Below are 14,372 nucleotides of genomic sequence, written 5' to 3'. Positions count from 1 at the left end.
TTTTAGTGGAAGCCTGTATGAAAGACATGCAAGGAAGCTTGTGCTCTCGGCCTGCTTGCCGTTGCTCTCACTGGTATTACAGACTTTTTTTTCAGGATTCTGGTGGACACTAAAGTCCAGCCTTATGGACTGAACAACTATTGGATTCTTGGACTTTTCATTGACAGTCACGGCTGGATTAGGTGGACCACAGCCTATAAGTCATTCTAATAAATCATATGTATTCATTTCATCAGTTCTGTTCCTCTGGAAAACTCTAATGCAACAGCTGTCACAAGAAGTACGCTGTTTACCTTGTCTACAAATAGGCATTACTACATGGATATCTACTCAAATAAAATCTAGACAATAGCAACGTTTCTTCACATCAAAATTCAATTTACTAAATAAATAAATAAATAAATAAAAATTCTACCAGGCAATGACAGGTGGATCTCTGGGAATTCAAGGTTTGATTGGTCTGACAGACTCTGTCTCAAAACACAAAATCTAAAGCAAACAAACAACCACCCACCCAAATAAAACAACACACACAAAGACACACACACACACAAAATATAAAAACAGTACCCAATAGCAAACTAAGAGAAACCATTTTAATACCCGCAGCCTCAGGAAGGATTCTACTGTGTGTGGTATAGTCTGGTGTAACTTGCTTTCTATTTACTGCCACACACAGTGACTTTCAATGAGATGGTTAAGCTGAGCAGTGTAGATTCTTAAACAGTGCCAAGGATCCTGTTTTCAAACAGCTTTATCAACTGAAAGATGCTCAAAGAGCCCTGCGCAGCAGCTTGGCAAGGCCATTTGCACTGAAATCGCTTATTCAGAAGGTGTCAAAGCAGCCACAGACCTTGAGCCCACAGGTTGCTTGTGCTCACATCACAGCTTGGAAGTGATAAAGACTGCATGAGCAGCAGATCTTCCACAAACAGCCTTGCAGGCTGCCTCTGCTCCTGCAAAGTCAATGGAGCCGCAAGGCACTTCCTAATGGTGTCATCTGTTCAGGTTCTCCAGGGAGTTAAGGGAAGCACTGTCTTTGCACAGTCTCTATCACAAGGGCTCTGGCTAGCAGCATGAGAGTTCCCTCTCCAGCCAGGCTGCCACAGTGAGCCATCTATTGTCCCCACTGCAGAGTGCACAGAATGAAGACGTCCACTTTCCCCATCAGACTTGCTGACAGCCTCATTTCCTGCCAAATGGATCAGACCACACTCTCAACCCTATGGAAAGAAACACAAACACCCTATCAGGATTCATTGTTAAATGACTGAACACACCCCCCTGGATCCCAAACAAACAAGATGATGTGGAAATTGAGCCATGCAATTTCCATGTGGCTGAGACACTGAAATGGGTGAGAGCAGCCACTGGAACCCTGCAACAAGGCAGCCATGGCAGCTACGAGGGAGTTTTTTTTAAAGGCTTAGAAATTATTCCCTGCTAGGAAGAAATGGATCTAGTCGAGGACCCCCAGACTGCAAGAGTTTGGTTAATAAGCTAGAAAATCTGTCATACTCCGCTAACTTGTATCATTTTAAAGGAACATCCCAATCATCAATGAAGGGAGCTTTAAGAACTTCTGTAGGAAACTGAACCCCAGAGCTCCCCACTAAACACTATCTACCCATGAGGGTGGTATTTACAGAGGTGCTTGGTATGGGAGTCTCGACAGCAGGTGGTCTGCTGCATACTTAATTACAGTTCATGTCCACTTACCAAGTATTTTGAGGGGCCCAGCAATTGTGTGAAAAGTACCAGGTACTGAAATATTAGCATGAAGTATTAGATAGCCCTGACAAGATAGGAACTATCATAAAATAATGAACAAAGCAGGTTCCAGAGAGAAAAACCACCCTCACTCCACAGTAAAGCAAACACTCATGCCACTTGCCCCAGAAGGGATTGTCTGGAATTTTTAAGTTTACCTGGTGGCTGCACATCTTCCTGGACAATACCAGCTCGATTCACAGCCTGCTCCTTCTCTGAGAAACACAACAGAACAAACTCTTTAGAAAGGAGGTATGGACATTTTTTTTTTTTTCTATTTACATGGGCCAATTACAAAGCATACTTAAGAATGTGATCCAATTCAGGGCTGTCATTACTTAAAGGTTTTAGGTTGTAGAGGCTAGATCCTAGTTGTAAAAAGAGCCACACTTCAAACAAAAAGCTCCCAACCAACATTGTTTTCCTGTGATCTCAGCATTTTGGGAAGGACACACATAACAGAAAGAACAGCTTTGAGGAGCTGGTGGGTGTGATGTTACAAGAGGAGAGCTGCCGAAAAGAAGGGACAGGCACAATTATCAGGAAAGCGGTGGCTAAAAACATTCCACTCAAGGACTGGACTCCAAGCTAAATATGCTATGTTTTTGATAGGAAATAGAGCAGAAAATTAATCTTTGGGTGGGTGGCTTTGGTTTGGATAATTGAAGCTTCCCTAATTGATTGCAGGTGCTGTGCCAATTAGTGAGCTCGCTGTAGCTGCAGCTAAGCCTGGCACTTTGGAGATGCACAACAGGCGGAGACCAAGAGAAATCAAGCATTTTATGAGTGTGGGCTTCAAGTTCTCTGTCACATCTTTCTAAGTGGTTTGGAAGAAACCCGAAGCCTGTGACAACAAAGAAATACTATCTTAAGTGTCTTGACAAATGATGGCTTTTTAGAAGAAAGACTTGGCGCCAAGGATGTTGACTCCTAAGTTGCAGTGATTAAATGCAGTAATCAGACCTTTGTTTTAATAGATGGACTGTTTCTTCATAGCCACTCTCAGCTCGTAGGTCAGTCTGTGTACCTTCACAGGCAAGTACAAGAAACAGGGTTCCGCCAACTCTGATAGTTACCAAACTAGCTTCAAACTGGCGTTGGGACAGAAAGTCAATCATAAATAGTGTTATCAATACTAATTTTATTGGGTGATGGGGGCTGTGGGAATCTTGATATCTAATTCTAAGACAGGCAGGAAGAAGACAAGGCACAGTGGGTCACCAATTCCCAGTGGCCTAGTGGGTTCACAGTGCCTCTCTCCAACACAGATGTTATGGCCCTGCAGATGCCAACAGACCTTCTCCAAGTCAAGGGGACAATGACACCTAACAACACAGGTGTTCTCATTATGGAAGACACCACATTCTACAAACCTGAGCTCTACAAACTCTCAAAGTATGGATGTCTCAAACTTGTGCTTAGTGCCCAGCCAACAAAACATCTAACTGTTATGAGTCTTGCCAGGAACAAAAATAGATTTTCCCAGACCTAAGATATTGCTAACATTGTGAAGGCAAGAAGAGGTAAAGTTTGAAAAATAATTGTTATGAAGCATTCTAGATACACAGACAAAAGAAACTTGGCCATCCTAATGCACCAAACCCGTTCTCTAAGAAGCAGGTACCACTACAGAGCCCAAGATGCTGGCAGGCTGCCAGGCATCACTGGGAGGAAGCTGTTAGTTGGGTGGCAGGGACAGAATGCTTAATTGTGCTCCAACCTCTGTCATGCAGTGGAGAACCATGTGAGGGAGGAATCCCTGTCTCGACACCTTCTTGCTAATTGCTAATGAGGCTGGACAGGCTGGAGACTTGTTCTAAGTAGGCTATAATCTCTTCATAATCTGGGTCCTGACGCAGCCACCTCAGTGGCTTGGCCAGGACAGGCCAGCTAAACTAGTTCCTGATGAGTGATAACCGGTATTAGCTCCTACCTAAATCCACCTGCTCCTCTGATCCATTAATGTTTTAATAAATACTCAGAGGCTAAGGAAGTCTTACAGAAATTCAGAAGACCACACAAAGACACTTTACTTGAGAATGCAGCATCTGCTATTGGGAAAACAGAAACCAGTCTCTCAGGATTTGGCATGTTCTTGATGAAGCTGACAGGTTTCTATTTCGTTGTCACTGGAGGAAGAGCAAACATCTATGAACCTCACAAAAGCAGCGGAGGCAGAAGGAGGCTTTAGCTACGTGAACAAATAAGCTAATTACCGACTTCAGTTGTGAGCAAGTTTCCATGTAAAATGCCTAAAACCCAATTGTGGGCCCAGAGTTAGAAAATTTCCCACTCCAGTATCCCGGCAAGCTCAACTCTGCCCCCTGGTGCTAAGGCTGAGATTTGATTTGTAGTTTTAATAGAGGATAGCTCTCTCTAGTCAAAGGGCCACGGAATGTTATTAAAGCTGTTTATACATGCAGGGAGGAACTTTGTGTGGTGGTAAAAGAATCTCCCTAACTTTAAGTCTGAGAACGAGCAAAGGTTTGCAGTAGGAGATAGATCTGTTGTGCAACTTGGTGATGTATTTCACCCTGACCCTCACACAAACGCAGATTCCCAAGTGCTTTTCCAAGGATGCTCTAATGAAGTGCCAGCAGGCAAGCCTGCAGAGAAAAGCCAGACCTCATTTACCTCCCCATCTCCTTCCACAATCAGCAGTCGAAGAAAAGGCAAGTCACAACCTAGTGTAATTGGGACAAATGGCAACATTTGGATATGGTCTTTATACTAGACAGCTGTGTTGTGTCAATATTAAATTTCCTGAATTCTTAACTATACTGTGATTAGGTAAAAGAATGTCCTTGTTTTTAGCAAAAGCAGGCTCAAGTACTTAGGAATAAAAGCTCATAATGTCTTCAACCCACTTTCAAATGGCTCACGACATAATGGTGATGACTGCAGTCTAGTGAGCATGGAAGGAAAGCAAACGCAGTGACTGTTAACCAGCAGCAAATCCAGGTGAAGGACACAGGGGTTGGTGCTTCCATCCTTGGATCTTTTCTGTCACTTGAGCTTTCTCTTAATTAAAAAAAAAAAAAAGTGCAACTGAAAAAGAGCCAGATAAGAAAGTCCAATAACACATGACCATTCCAGGATGGCTGCTTCAAGCATCTACCAGTTTAAAAATAGCTGGTCAGACTTAAGTACTTCCTTGGCAGTCCCATTTTGCTGCTGCTGACTAGGCTCTGCAATCCATTTACAGGCGAGTCCAGAACCCAAAGTGTGCTGGAGCAGCCAGGAACCACAAACACCAAGGGGGAGACAGTGACCAAGGATACCAAATGGTCATAGATCCAGGAGGATGCAGGGACAGAATGGTGACTGAAACTCAGACTGAGAACACACAGCTGTAGCAGCAGGTGTGAAGCAGCTGGCCGAGGGGACAGAACAGCAGTGTGAAACAGCTGGCTGAGACCAAAGGTACCATTTCAGAGTGGGCAGTGAGGGCGCTGTGGGTGTGGGCCACACCACCGCTGCAGCCACTTCAATCACTGCCTTTGCACTGTAAACATGTCTGCACATTCACCCAAACCAGGCTGAACAGAGAGCTGTGAAATGCCAGTTAGGAAACAGGACCAGCCTGTCTCTGCACTCTGCTCCATTACACGGTGAATGGTGTGAAAAGCATATTCTAAGCACCTGACATGTAATAGGGGAAATGCCCTTACAAGAAAGGCGTTTTGCACATCAAGTGGTTTCTGGTAATCTTGTTCTAGCAGATATACAACACAGTTTCAATTGGGGGCAGCAAGGGACAGCAGGAAGAACACAGGCGAGAAGCGGGAGAATCAGTTCTCCTCCAGCTCACCCATGGAGCCCGTCACCCCGCTGCCCTGCCACTTCACTCTCTTACAGGCACCCTGACAGACACTAAGTGGACAAGGTCAGGGAGTCAGGGTCTAGTGTCCACCCAGAAATTAACATGCAGTGACACTGGACAAAGGCACCCAAGTGTCAGGAATAAAGGAGCTCTGGGCATTCTGGTAAAAACCCGAGGATTTTGTAGTTCTGTGTATCAGACGAAAACTAGGAAAGAGCAAAATAAAAAACAAAAGCAAACAAGCAAACAAACAAACAAAACGCTCTTACTCTATCCTACCTCGCTATTTGAGCTCGATGCCTGAAATACATGCTATTTTTAAAGAGCCAGACTCCAAACTGGACTGCTTGTAGGTAGGATAAGACATATCTTCAAAGTATGATCCACTAAGTATTCAGACAAACCTCACCAGCAACAGGAAGAAAGGGGAAAAAGCAACGCCTAGGCTCCCTCCAGAAGCACAGAACTGTACCCAAACCACTGGTGTCAGACCATCAAGCCCCAAGGCTAACTGCCACTCCCCAAGAGTTAAAACAGGATGTGAGCTATCATGGATGGATTGACCTTGTACTCACTCCATTGAACAACTGTTACTCAAGTCCTGACAAGTCAGTGAGAGAGCTAAAGATCTTACTGAATGTCAAAAGGAAGTGCACTGAGACACACTTGTCACAGTGGCCTGCTACATAGCTATCACTAGGCTCTCTTTTGCTGACCCACAGTGAGTGCTTTCTTCTCGTTCCTGCTGCCTACTGGAGCCTATCCTGATGGAGCAGACATCATGGGACCTGCTCAGTCCTATACTCTCTGCCAGACCTAAGTCCCCACATGCAGGCTGACCTGAGGGACCTGACACTTTGCCTCTACGTGACACGAGCCCCTAAGAGCGGCAGTCCACTCTCTGGAACATTAAATCTGAATGAATAACTAATGTACACAGGGCAGCCAGAGGCAAGGAGGAATTACGAAGCAGCAGAGAGGCAGGAGCAAACCAACAGCTCAGGTGGAGGGCCTGGCACAGAAGCCCAGCAAAGAGCATTCTGGGATGGACTGTCCACCTCAGGACAGATGAGAACTTCTCCCTGGGCTACTGAATCACTGTATTAATACAAAGTCCTTCTTGTAAGCATTCCATCTGATGTTTATTCTCCCTGTGATTGAGGTGCAGGGGTTTCCTAACTGAAAGCTGTTGGACCCTTCCCTGACATCCTGGCTGCCTGGAGGACCTTCAGCCAAGCAGCCAGCCAGAGTGTGCTCATGTCAGCACTCTGTGGTTACTTTGAAGAAGTCACATCAACTCCCAGCTGACTGCTGCCAGCTCAAGAAGACCTGCTCTGCCATGACTACTTCAAAGAGCCTGAGCTGGCCTCGCTGCCATTACTATATTACTACAAGTCATCCTGTTGGCCTAGAGAGATGGCTGTGACCGGCACTCCTTGTCTGTGTAGAGGGCTGCTATGACTGCATCCGCAGGATGATGTACTCACTCCGTGACCTGGCTGGAAGACACTCTCCTGTGCTCCCCTTCCTCGCCTACCTGGGTGGTACAGCATTAGGCTTAATAAAGGTACACAGGTGAGAGGGCAACTGTAGAGTTGCTTCTTTCCTTCTACCATGCATCATCCAGGCATCAAACTCAGCTCAGCAGGCTTGGCAGCAAGTGGCCAATGAACCATCTTGTCAGCCTCATCAGAGGCAGGAAAGGCTAAAGGACTCTAGGCAGTTAGTAGATAACACTTGTACAACGTACTTCACTTACCATCCCGTGTCAGACAACAGAAGCTGTGACCTACTGTGCCCACAACGCGCCATGCCAGGGCCACATGTCCCTGCATCCACATCTGCCCTTTCTCTAGAGTTGTGGAAACTGGTGCCTTCACTCTGCCTGAGGCTGTGTCTGCCCGAGCCCAGGAACCCATGTCACCTCCCTCTATAGACTGCCCTCTCTCCAGCACCTCAGTCTCCTGGACTCTCCTGGTGTTCCCATGGCTCCCAGCCCAAACTAAAAGCAAGATTCTGTTCTTCCTAGTGCCTCAGTCTGCTTTAAGGGTGGCCATGCCCCTACCAATAGACACGTCCATTTAACAGCCTGCTCACTTACTCTGTAATCTGCTGCAATCTTTGTGCTCACTTTGAAACCACTGAAAGCATTAACCAATTTTATTTATACCATCTCTTTCATAAGTCTAATGAATACTTTCACTAATCTCTACTATTTCCAAGCAACCTAACTTGAGACCACACCCCTTCCATGAAGAGCTTTCTTCTTGATGCTATGGGGCTCTCTTAACTTAAAGCCTCTCTGTGTCCACTCCATCTGAGGCTCCTTTGAGGGCCTTTTCTCTGCTGACCACTTATCAGTCCTTCGTGGTGTTCTTCTAAGTACTCACTATGTCTTCCTATCTTGGATCACTGGCTAAAGGCCCAATGCACACTGCTGGCAGCCCCCTCCAACTCCAGATTGGGTATTGTCTGCCTCTGGACAACTGCTGCCTCCCAATTGGTTGCCACCATCACCAGGACCACCTTCTAGTTGCTGGAGTCAGGGAGATGGGAGCCATTCTTCCTCACTCTGGGAACTTTCGGTGGTTTGAATAGGAATGACCCCCATAGGCTCATATATTTAAGTGCTTGGTCACCAGGGGTGGCACTATTTGAAAATTAGGAGGTGTGGCCTTGTTGGAGTCGGTGTGGCACATACCTCCAGGATGTGTGTCACTAGGGGAGGGCACTGAGGTTTCAAAAGCCCAAGCCAGGCTCAGTGGCTTTCTCTTCCTGCTGCCTACAGATCCAGATTTAGAACTCTTAGCTGCTTCTCAATACCATATCTGCCTGTGTGCTGCATGTTCTCTGCCCTGAGGAAAATGGACTAGATCTCTGAACTTGTCATCAAACTCCAATTAAATGCTTTCTTTTTAAAGAGTTGCCATGGTCATGGTGTCTCTTTACAGCAACACAACACTAAGACAGGCTCATCAGTTCAGCAATCCCTAGAGCATTCTGATACAGGCTGTGTACCACTTCCTGATGCCAAAAATTGACAGTGTTTTCGATGCCAATCTTTCTGCCTCTTTCTTTCCTTTCAGGTCCCTCTTCCCCACAGTGGTACTGAAGCTGGCACACAGTGAATCTAGTCACCTTGTTAAAACACTTCAATAACCTCCACTGGCTGGACTTTGAGGATAGCAGTGGGTAACTGCAGGGTTTTAATTAAGCAAGCCAGATGACTGCCCTTGAAGGACAAATGGCAGGACCAGTGCCAACAACCCAGAGGGCTCCACATTTCCTAACAAACCAAAACAGGTTCCCATGACAAATTCTCACCAAAGAAGTAGTACCAGGTGTATTTCAGAAAGACCTCAACTGGGGCCAGCCAGACAGCTCAGCCACTAAAGCACTTGCCACGCAAGCCCAATGACCTAAATCCAACCCCCCCCCCCCCCCAGCCCATGTTAAAGCAGGGAAGTGAGAAATGACGCCACAGAGTTGTCCTCTCATCGCACCACATACAAGCTGCCATATGTGGACCCTTCAACAACACACATTTCTTTTAAGCTTTAAAAAAAAGAAAGAAAGAAAAAGAAAAGAATAATGCACACAAGGAAGGCATGAGGGGCACATGGGAAGGAGGAAGAGTTGGTGAGTAAAGACAAACAGTGACGTTAGTGACCAAAGGTGCAGGAACTCCGGGGCTAAAGCACTACACAAGATGCACATGGCTAGGACAGAAAGAGAAGGGTGGCAGGGGAAGAGGCTGGAGCCAGCCCAGGTCTGCCCCACATCTGAACTGCACCAGGCATAAATGACAGCTCAAATCCGGGCTCTGAACATAAGAAAGGAAAGCAGTTATGAACTATAAATACTGAAAACTGAATGGGCCGAGAAGCTCACCTGCGCCACAGGCTCCCAGCTCCTGAGCACACACTGAGTCAGCTGGACATGCTTCCTGCCAGGCCAGCCGGCCTTGGGCACACACCCGATTGTATCCCATTCCTCACCAAGCCCTCCTTTTAACAGTGTTTTTTTCTTTTTTTTTTTTTTTTTTTTTATACAATCCCTAATATGAGACTATACTAGGAACTTCTTCAAGCAATACTGTACTTAATTCACCCTAAGCCTGCAAATTCAGTTCAGTGCACCATCACCATAGCCGGGGGAACAGGCGAGGTTCAGTGTGAGGAGATACCCTGCCTACACGTTATTCAGCTAACAGCTGCTACCACCAAGGGTTTCTATGAGCAGTACATGGCTTAGTAGAGTTGAAGTGCTTGGAAGGGTGAAAAAAGACCTCCAATAAAAATTAGCTGTTCAGTAAGTAGTATTTCCTTTTTTAAAGATTTAGTTATAACTTTTGGTTGAAGTTGGCCGAATTAATGAAAATAAGCTAAAAGGTAAGTAGGTAACCTTAGAGTCTGACCTGCCCACCTAAAGCAACTTGGTCAGCCAAAGACTGGGGAGTATTCCTGGAAGACATGATTCCTCTTGACTGGCTGATTAAAAGCAGGGTAGCCCTCACATTTTGATGCTTCCTCATAGGTGACTTCTGTGCACCGTGGAAAATGTATCCTGGCTCCTACCTAGTAGATACTAACACCCTACTCACTTCCCCTTCTCTCTCTCCCTTAGCTGTGACAAGCAAAAACCATCTCCAGATAGAGGACACAGCACACTGGCTAAGAGCCATACCCCTGTCTTCAGAATTGGGATTTTCTAAGGGAACCCACAGCAGACCTTCTGTCTCAAGACCAACTCTAGAAGCTGTAATAAAATAGCCTGGGGCAGGGATCCATCCAGGATGGAGACAAATTCTGCAGAGCCTTACACAAGCCCGCATTCCTTCCACGCACGCGCATGCGGGAAGACTTGAAGGCAGGAAGCACAGAGACCATCTCAGTCTGAGCTGATGAACAGAAGTTGCTAGGGGATTCGTGTGTGTACTTTAAAATGCTTCGCCTCCAGAAACCAAGTGCTATGGCACTGGAGATGGTCAGAGAATTTACATGAAGCTTCAAAATCGCCAAGCTTCAGCCTCAGCTAATAATTCCCTGGGGGAGGGGGGGAGGTCGGGCTGGCCCGATTCCATCTTCAAGATGATTCAGGTTTCCTGGAGAACAAAATGATCCTCTAATGTCTCATCTCTCCTCTCTGACAGATGGTTTCAGATGTATCAAAGTGCTAATCCTTGCTGAGGTATAGGTCTCCAGGAAGGAGAGTTTGGCTTTTAGAATGATAGGACCTGAATGATTAAGGAGGGAAATGACTCCCCGGGCATTCGCCATTGTCATGTGAGCAACCAGCTTAAAAATGAAGGAAACCAGCAGAATCTAAAAAAACGATTTGAGGAAAAACTCAAAAAAAACCCAGGTTAACAGTTTAGCTTTGAAATATTTCCACTCCAAGACATCTTAGGGGCTGGCAATGATGCAGTATAAAAACACCTTTCAACTCAGGATGATCAAGGCTCCCACTATAGCACCACCTCAGCCTGGGTGGATGGAAGGGGGACTCTGCAGACAGAAGCCTCAGTTGGAACGTTTCCCTCACCACTTACTAGCTGTGTGACCTCCATCTGTAAAATGGGTAGCATCTACCTCAAGGGAAGGCTGTGCAAATTCAACGATTCTGTATATGCCTAACCCAACACATTAAATATTCAGTTTATATTAAGTGTGTGTGATCTCCTGTTAGTGTTGACCTGCTGTGTGCAGGCTGCTTTCAGACACATCACCTCTGTGACCCTTAAGATGCTCCACAGTTCTGTTGCTGATCCTGCAATAGATATGTAGAGCCTCAACACTGAAGGTCAGAGGTGGGGCCACTTGTCCGAGGTCACTGGGCTGCACTGGGCGAGCCTGGAACCCGGGTAGCCTCACTCCTAAATCCACCTCTTTCCTCAGCACTCCTTGAACAGAGCGGGTAGAGGCTGAAGGGCTTCGGGGTAGCGGTGGGTGCAGCCACTGTGCGGGGTCAGAGGTCACTCACGGTATTCCTCCAGCCGCATAAGGGGCCGGAAGTAGATGGGGTAGAAGGTGGCGCCGATCATGGAGATGAAGCCTCCGAATATGAGCGCGGTGCGTAGGTTCCGGGCCGCCGCCATGGCGAGAAAGGGGGCAGCAGGGCCGGCGAGGGCCCGGCACGCTCGGAAACCCGATTCCCGGCCTCAAGGTCGCGACCCCACTCGGAAGAGGCGGAGCAGAGCTCGCTTCCGGGATCTGAATGCAGGGAGGAGTCTCTGGGCTCGGAGGCGGGGCCTGGGCGGAAAGGCGTCTCTCAGTGGGGCGGGGTCATCTGAGGGCTGGGACCTCCAGGAAGGGCGCGGCATAGGGCGGAGCCTCAAACCAAGCCCCGCCTCCTCGCACTCAGGCTGCCACCGTGGAGGGTGAGGCACTGGTGGCCGGTGCAGACACGTATTTGACTACACTCTTTTCCCGTGCCCTTTTTTTGACCTCTTACTCGCCCCGTGTCTTAGTCCTTCCTTCTCTGCTCCAACTGCCACCTCCTGTTTTACTCTTCTGTCACCAACAACACTTTCTCACCCTTCCCCCTCATTAATGTGACATTTTGTGACTGGTGACTGGCTAGAAGCCTCTGAAAGACTGGGCGAGTCACTGGGCCTCCCTCTTTGAAAGCTGTGGGCATGAGCCACAAAGGAACAAATCGCCTGGTTCTAAAGGATTGCAAGGTATTTGCAAAATTAGTCACTGTGTCTTCTGAACCAAAGCAGCCTTTCATGGAGGATGTTTGAGCATCCAAGGTGATCTACCTTTTGATCCCTTATCCTCTCTGCTCTCCATGTTGTGTGTGCTGGGTTATGAGGGACTTATACAGGGGTTTCAGAAAGTAGACAGGGTTTCCCAAAGCTAACAGAGGGCTGCGAGCAAAAACTGTTAAAACCTGGGAACAGCACAGAGTCAACAGCAGGTCCCTAGGGCTCTGGCTCTTTGCCTGGGGCGCAGCCTCTGAAGACTGACACCTGCTCCCTCATCCCGTGGAGATCACTTTCCTCCACCTCTGCACCTGTTCCTTTTACAGAGCCTGAGTCAGAAGATATGATCTCCTCAGGGGGCTGGGCAGCAAAGACCAACATTCCTTGGGCCTTCACTCAATCTCTTAGAAATAGAAATGACACCAGTAGCGAGGCTGGGCTGCACAGAAGGTATTTATCTTGACCTCAGCAACATTATTTAGTCCAGAGAAGATCTGCAATCGCTCAGAAATGATGTGGTGAACACAGGTCTTTTTCTCTGTAGTTTTGTAGTTGAATCAGGATTCCATCTACCTCTGGCTCTCACAGCATATAAATCAGTCGTTCAATCTGTCAGCAGATTTATGGACTATCTTGCTATGCCCCCCGAACAGCAGGCAAAGTGCCAAGGGGGACACAAGATGAATAAGACATGACCTCTGCTCTCCAGGATCCTACCACGGAACAAACACATGAAAAGATAACTAATCCTGGATGCAGCCTGTTGCCGATGACTGATGCAGTCCCACAGGCAACGGAAGTGCAGGGAGGAAGACAAATGACTGTGCAGTAAGATGGCTGCTCCTCAGGCCCCCTCAGGAGCTTGTTAGGTAAGGAGACATGACTGCACAGCAAAGAGGAAACGTGTGATACATGAATTAAACACAGGAGGGAAGAGCCCCAATAGTGTATGCTTGTTATCATAGCAGTACAGGATCCATCTTTAAATGTCTTTGGGGAGCAGCTCCTCTCCCACCTTTCATAGATAAGTGGGTCCTCCTGTCCCCACTCTGCTTCTTCCATTCCCTGACAGTTAAGCACATCCCCAAACTGACCCAGGTTCTTCCATTGTGGACTGGCTGGCCTAGGACTTGAGCCAATGAAGTTGCATCCGTCTGGCCATGTGACTCTGTCTCAGCTACACCAGAAAACTGGATTTGATTGTGAGAGAGTGAGTTGCTGGAGCTATGGGCCAAGGCCCTGAGAATGGGATCAGTCTTGTAGGAGAGAAGCCAGACATTGATGTGCAATTTGAACCAGGTTTACCCAAAGTAGTCCCTGAACCTGAGAAACCATGAGAAAACTCATACTTCAGTTACAGAAGCTTAAAAACGAAAGCTTTACTTTCTGAGCGCTCAGAGAGGTGGACAGTTGGGGATCTGAACCATGGACCCAAAGAGAGATGGTGCAATATTTTTAAAGAATGGGAACACAAAGCAAGAGAAACTGGGGTGAGCTGCAGTGTTATCCAATTGTCTTTTGATATTATGGGTTAAACAAGGTAGTACCTGTTGGAAATTGGGCCTTCTCCAGGGCACCTGGCTTCAAGGCCCTTAATTCATTCTCTTAGACATTAGGTCTGGAGCCCAAGGTCCTTAATTCGTGCTCTAAGACATTTGATCCAGAGCTTAGAGTGATAAGGGGAGGAAGGAGCAGGTCAGCTGCATGTGGTTAATTAAGGCATAACAGGTATTTGTTGTATATTTTTATAACTTATGTACCTTGGTTTAGATAACAGCAATTTCTATATTCTTTACCAGTTAACAGACAATTAAGAAAACATTTGAAAAAGTAGGATAGGAGTTTGTTCTTAGTCCAGGGAACATAAACTTGTTAGATGCTGCCAGCAAAATGGAGAAGTTGTCCCTGAGATGGCTGGACTCAGACCACTGTCTCCTTACAAGTTGTCCCTGAGATGTCTGGACTCAGACAACTGTTTACAACAGAAGCTGTTCAGCTGTTGAGAAGTTCCCAGCTGCCCTAGGGTCTGGGACCTTGAATTTAGTTTCTCCATACGATTAAATGGCAACTGAA

General features: G+C 46.9%; 1 protein-coding gene across 1 annotated transcript; it reads right to left on the bottom strand.

Annotated features, from left to right (window-relative positions):
- Positions 1-582: 582 nt before the first annotated feature.
- Positions 583-11,794, bottom strand: Smim20 (small integral membrane protein 20). The gene is made up of 3 exons (XM_034509137.2): positions 11,576-11,794; positions 1,929-1,985; positions 583-1,223 (listed from the first exon to the last, which is right to left on the bottom strand). The coding sequence occupies exons 1-3, from the start codon at positions 11,688-11,690 to the stop codon at positions 1,186-1,188; spliced, it is 210 nt and encodes a 69-aa protein (XP_034365028.1). The 5' UTR covers positions 11,691-11,794; the 3' UTR covers positions 583-1,185.
- Positions 11,795-14,372: the final 2,578 nt, after the last annotated feature.

This window comes from Arvicanthis niloticus, chromosome 7 (genome assembly GCF_011762505.2).
Source record: "Arvicanthis niloticus isolate mArvNil1 chromosome 7, mArvNil1.pat.X, whole genome shotgun sequence".
NCBI classification, from domain to species: domain Eukaryota; kingdom Metazoa; phylum Chordata; class Mammalia; order Rodentia; family Muridae; genus Arvicanthis; species Arvicanthis niloticus.
The sequence above is the reverse complement of the archived record's forward strand: the minus strand, read 5'-3'. Positions and strand labels throughout refer to the sequence as shown.

Bases quoted from the DNA above. Each gene is read 5' to 3' on its own strand.
- Smim20 (XM_034509137.2), bottom strand. From the start codon at position 11,690: ATGGCGGCGGCCCGGAACCTACGCACCGCGCTCATATTCGGAGGCTTC. The intron at 1,986-11,575 runs GTGAGTGACCTC...TGTGTTTCTCAG, and splicing joins TATGCGGCTGGAGGAATACC to AGAAGGAGCAGGCTGTGAAT. The intron at 1,224-1,928 runs GTAAACTTAAAA...TTCTTTCCATAG, and splicing joins GGAAGATGTGCAGCCACCAG to GGTTGAGAGTGTGGTCTGAT.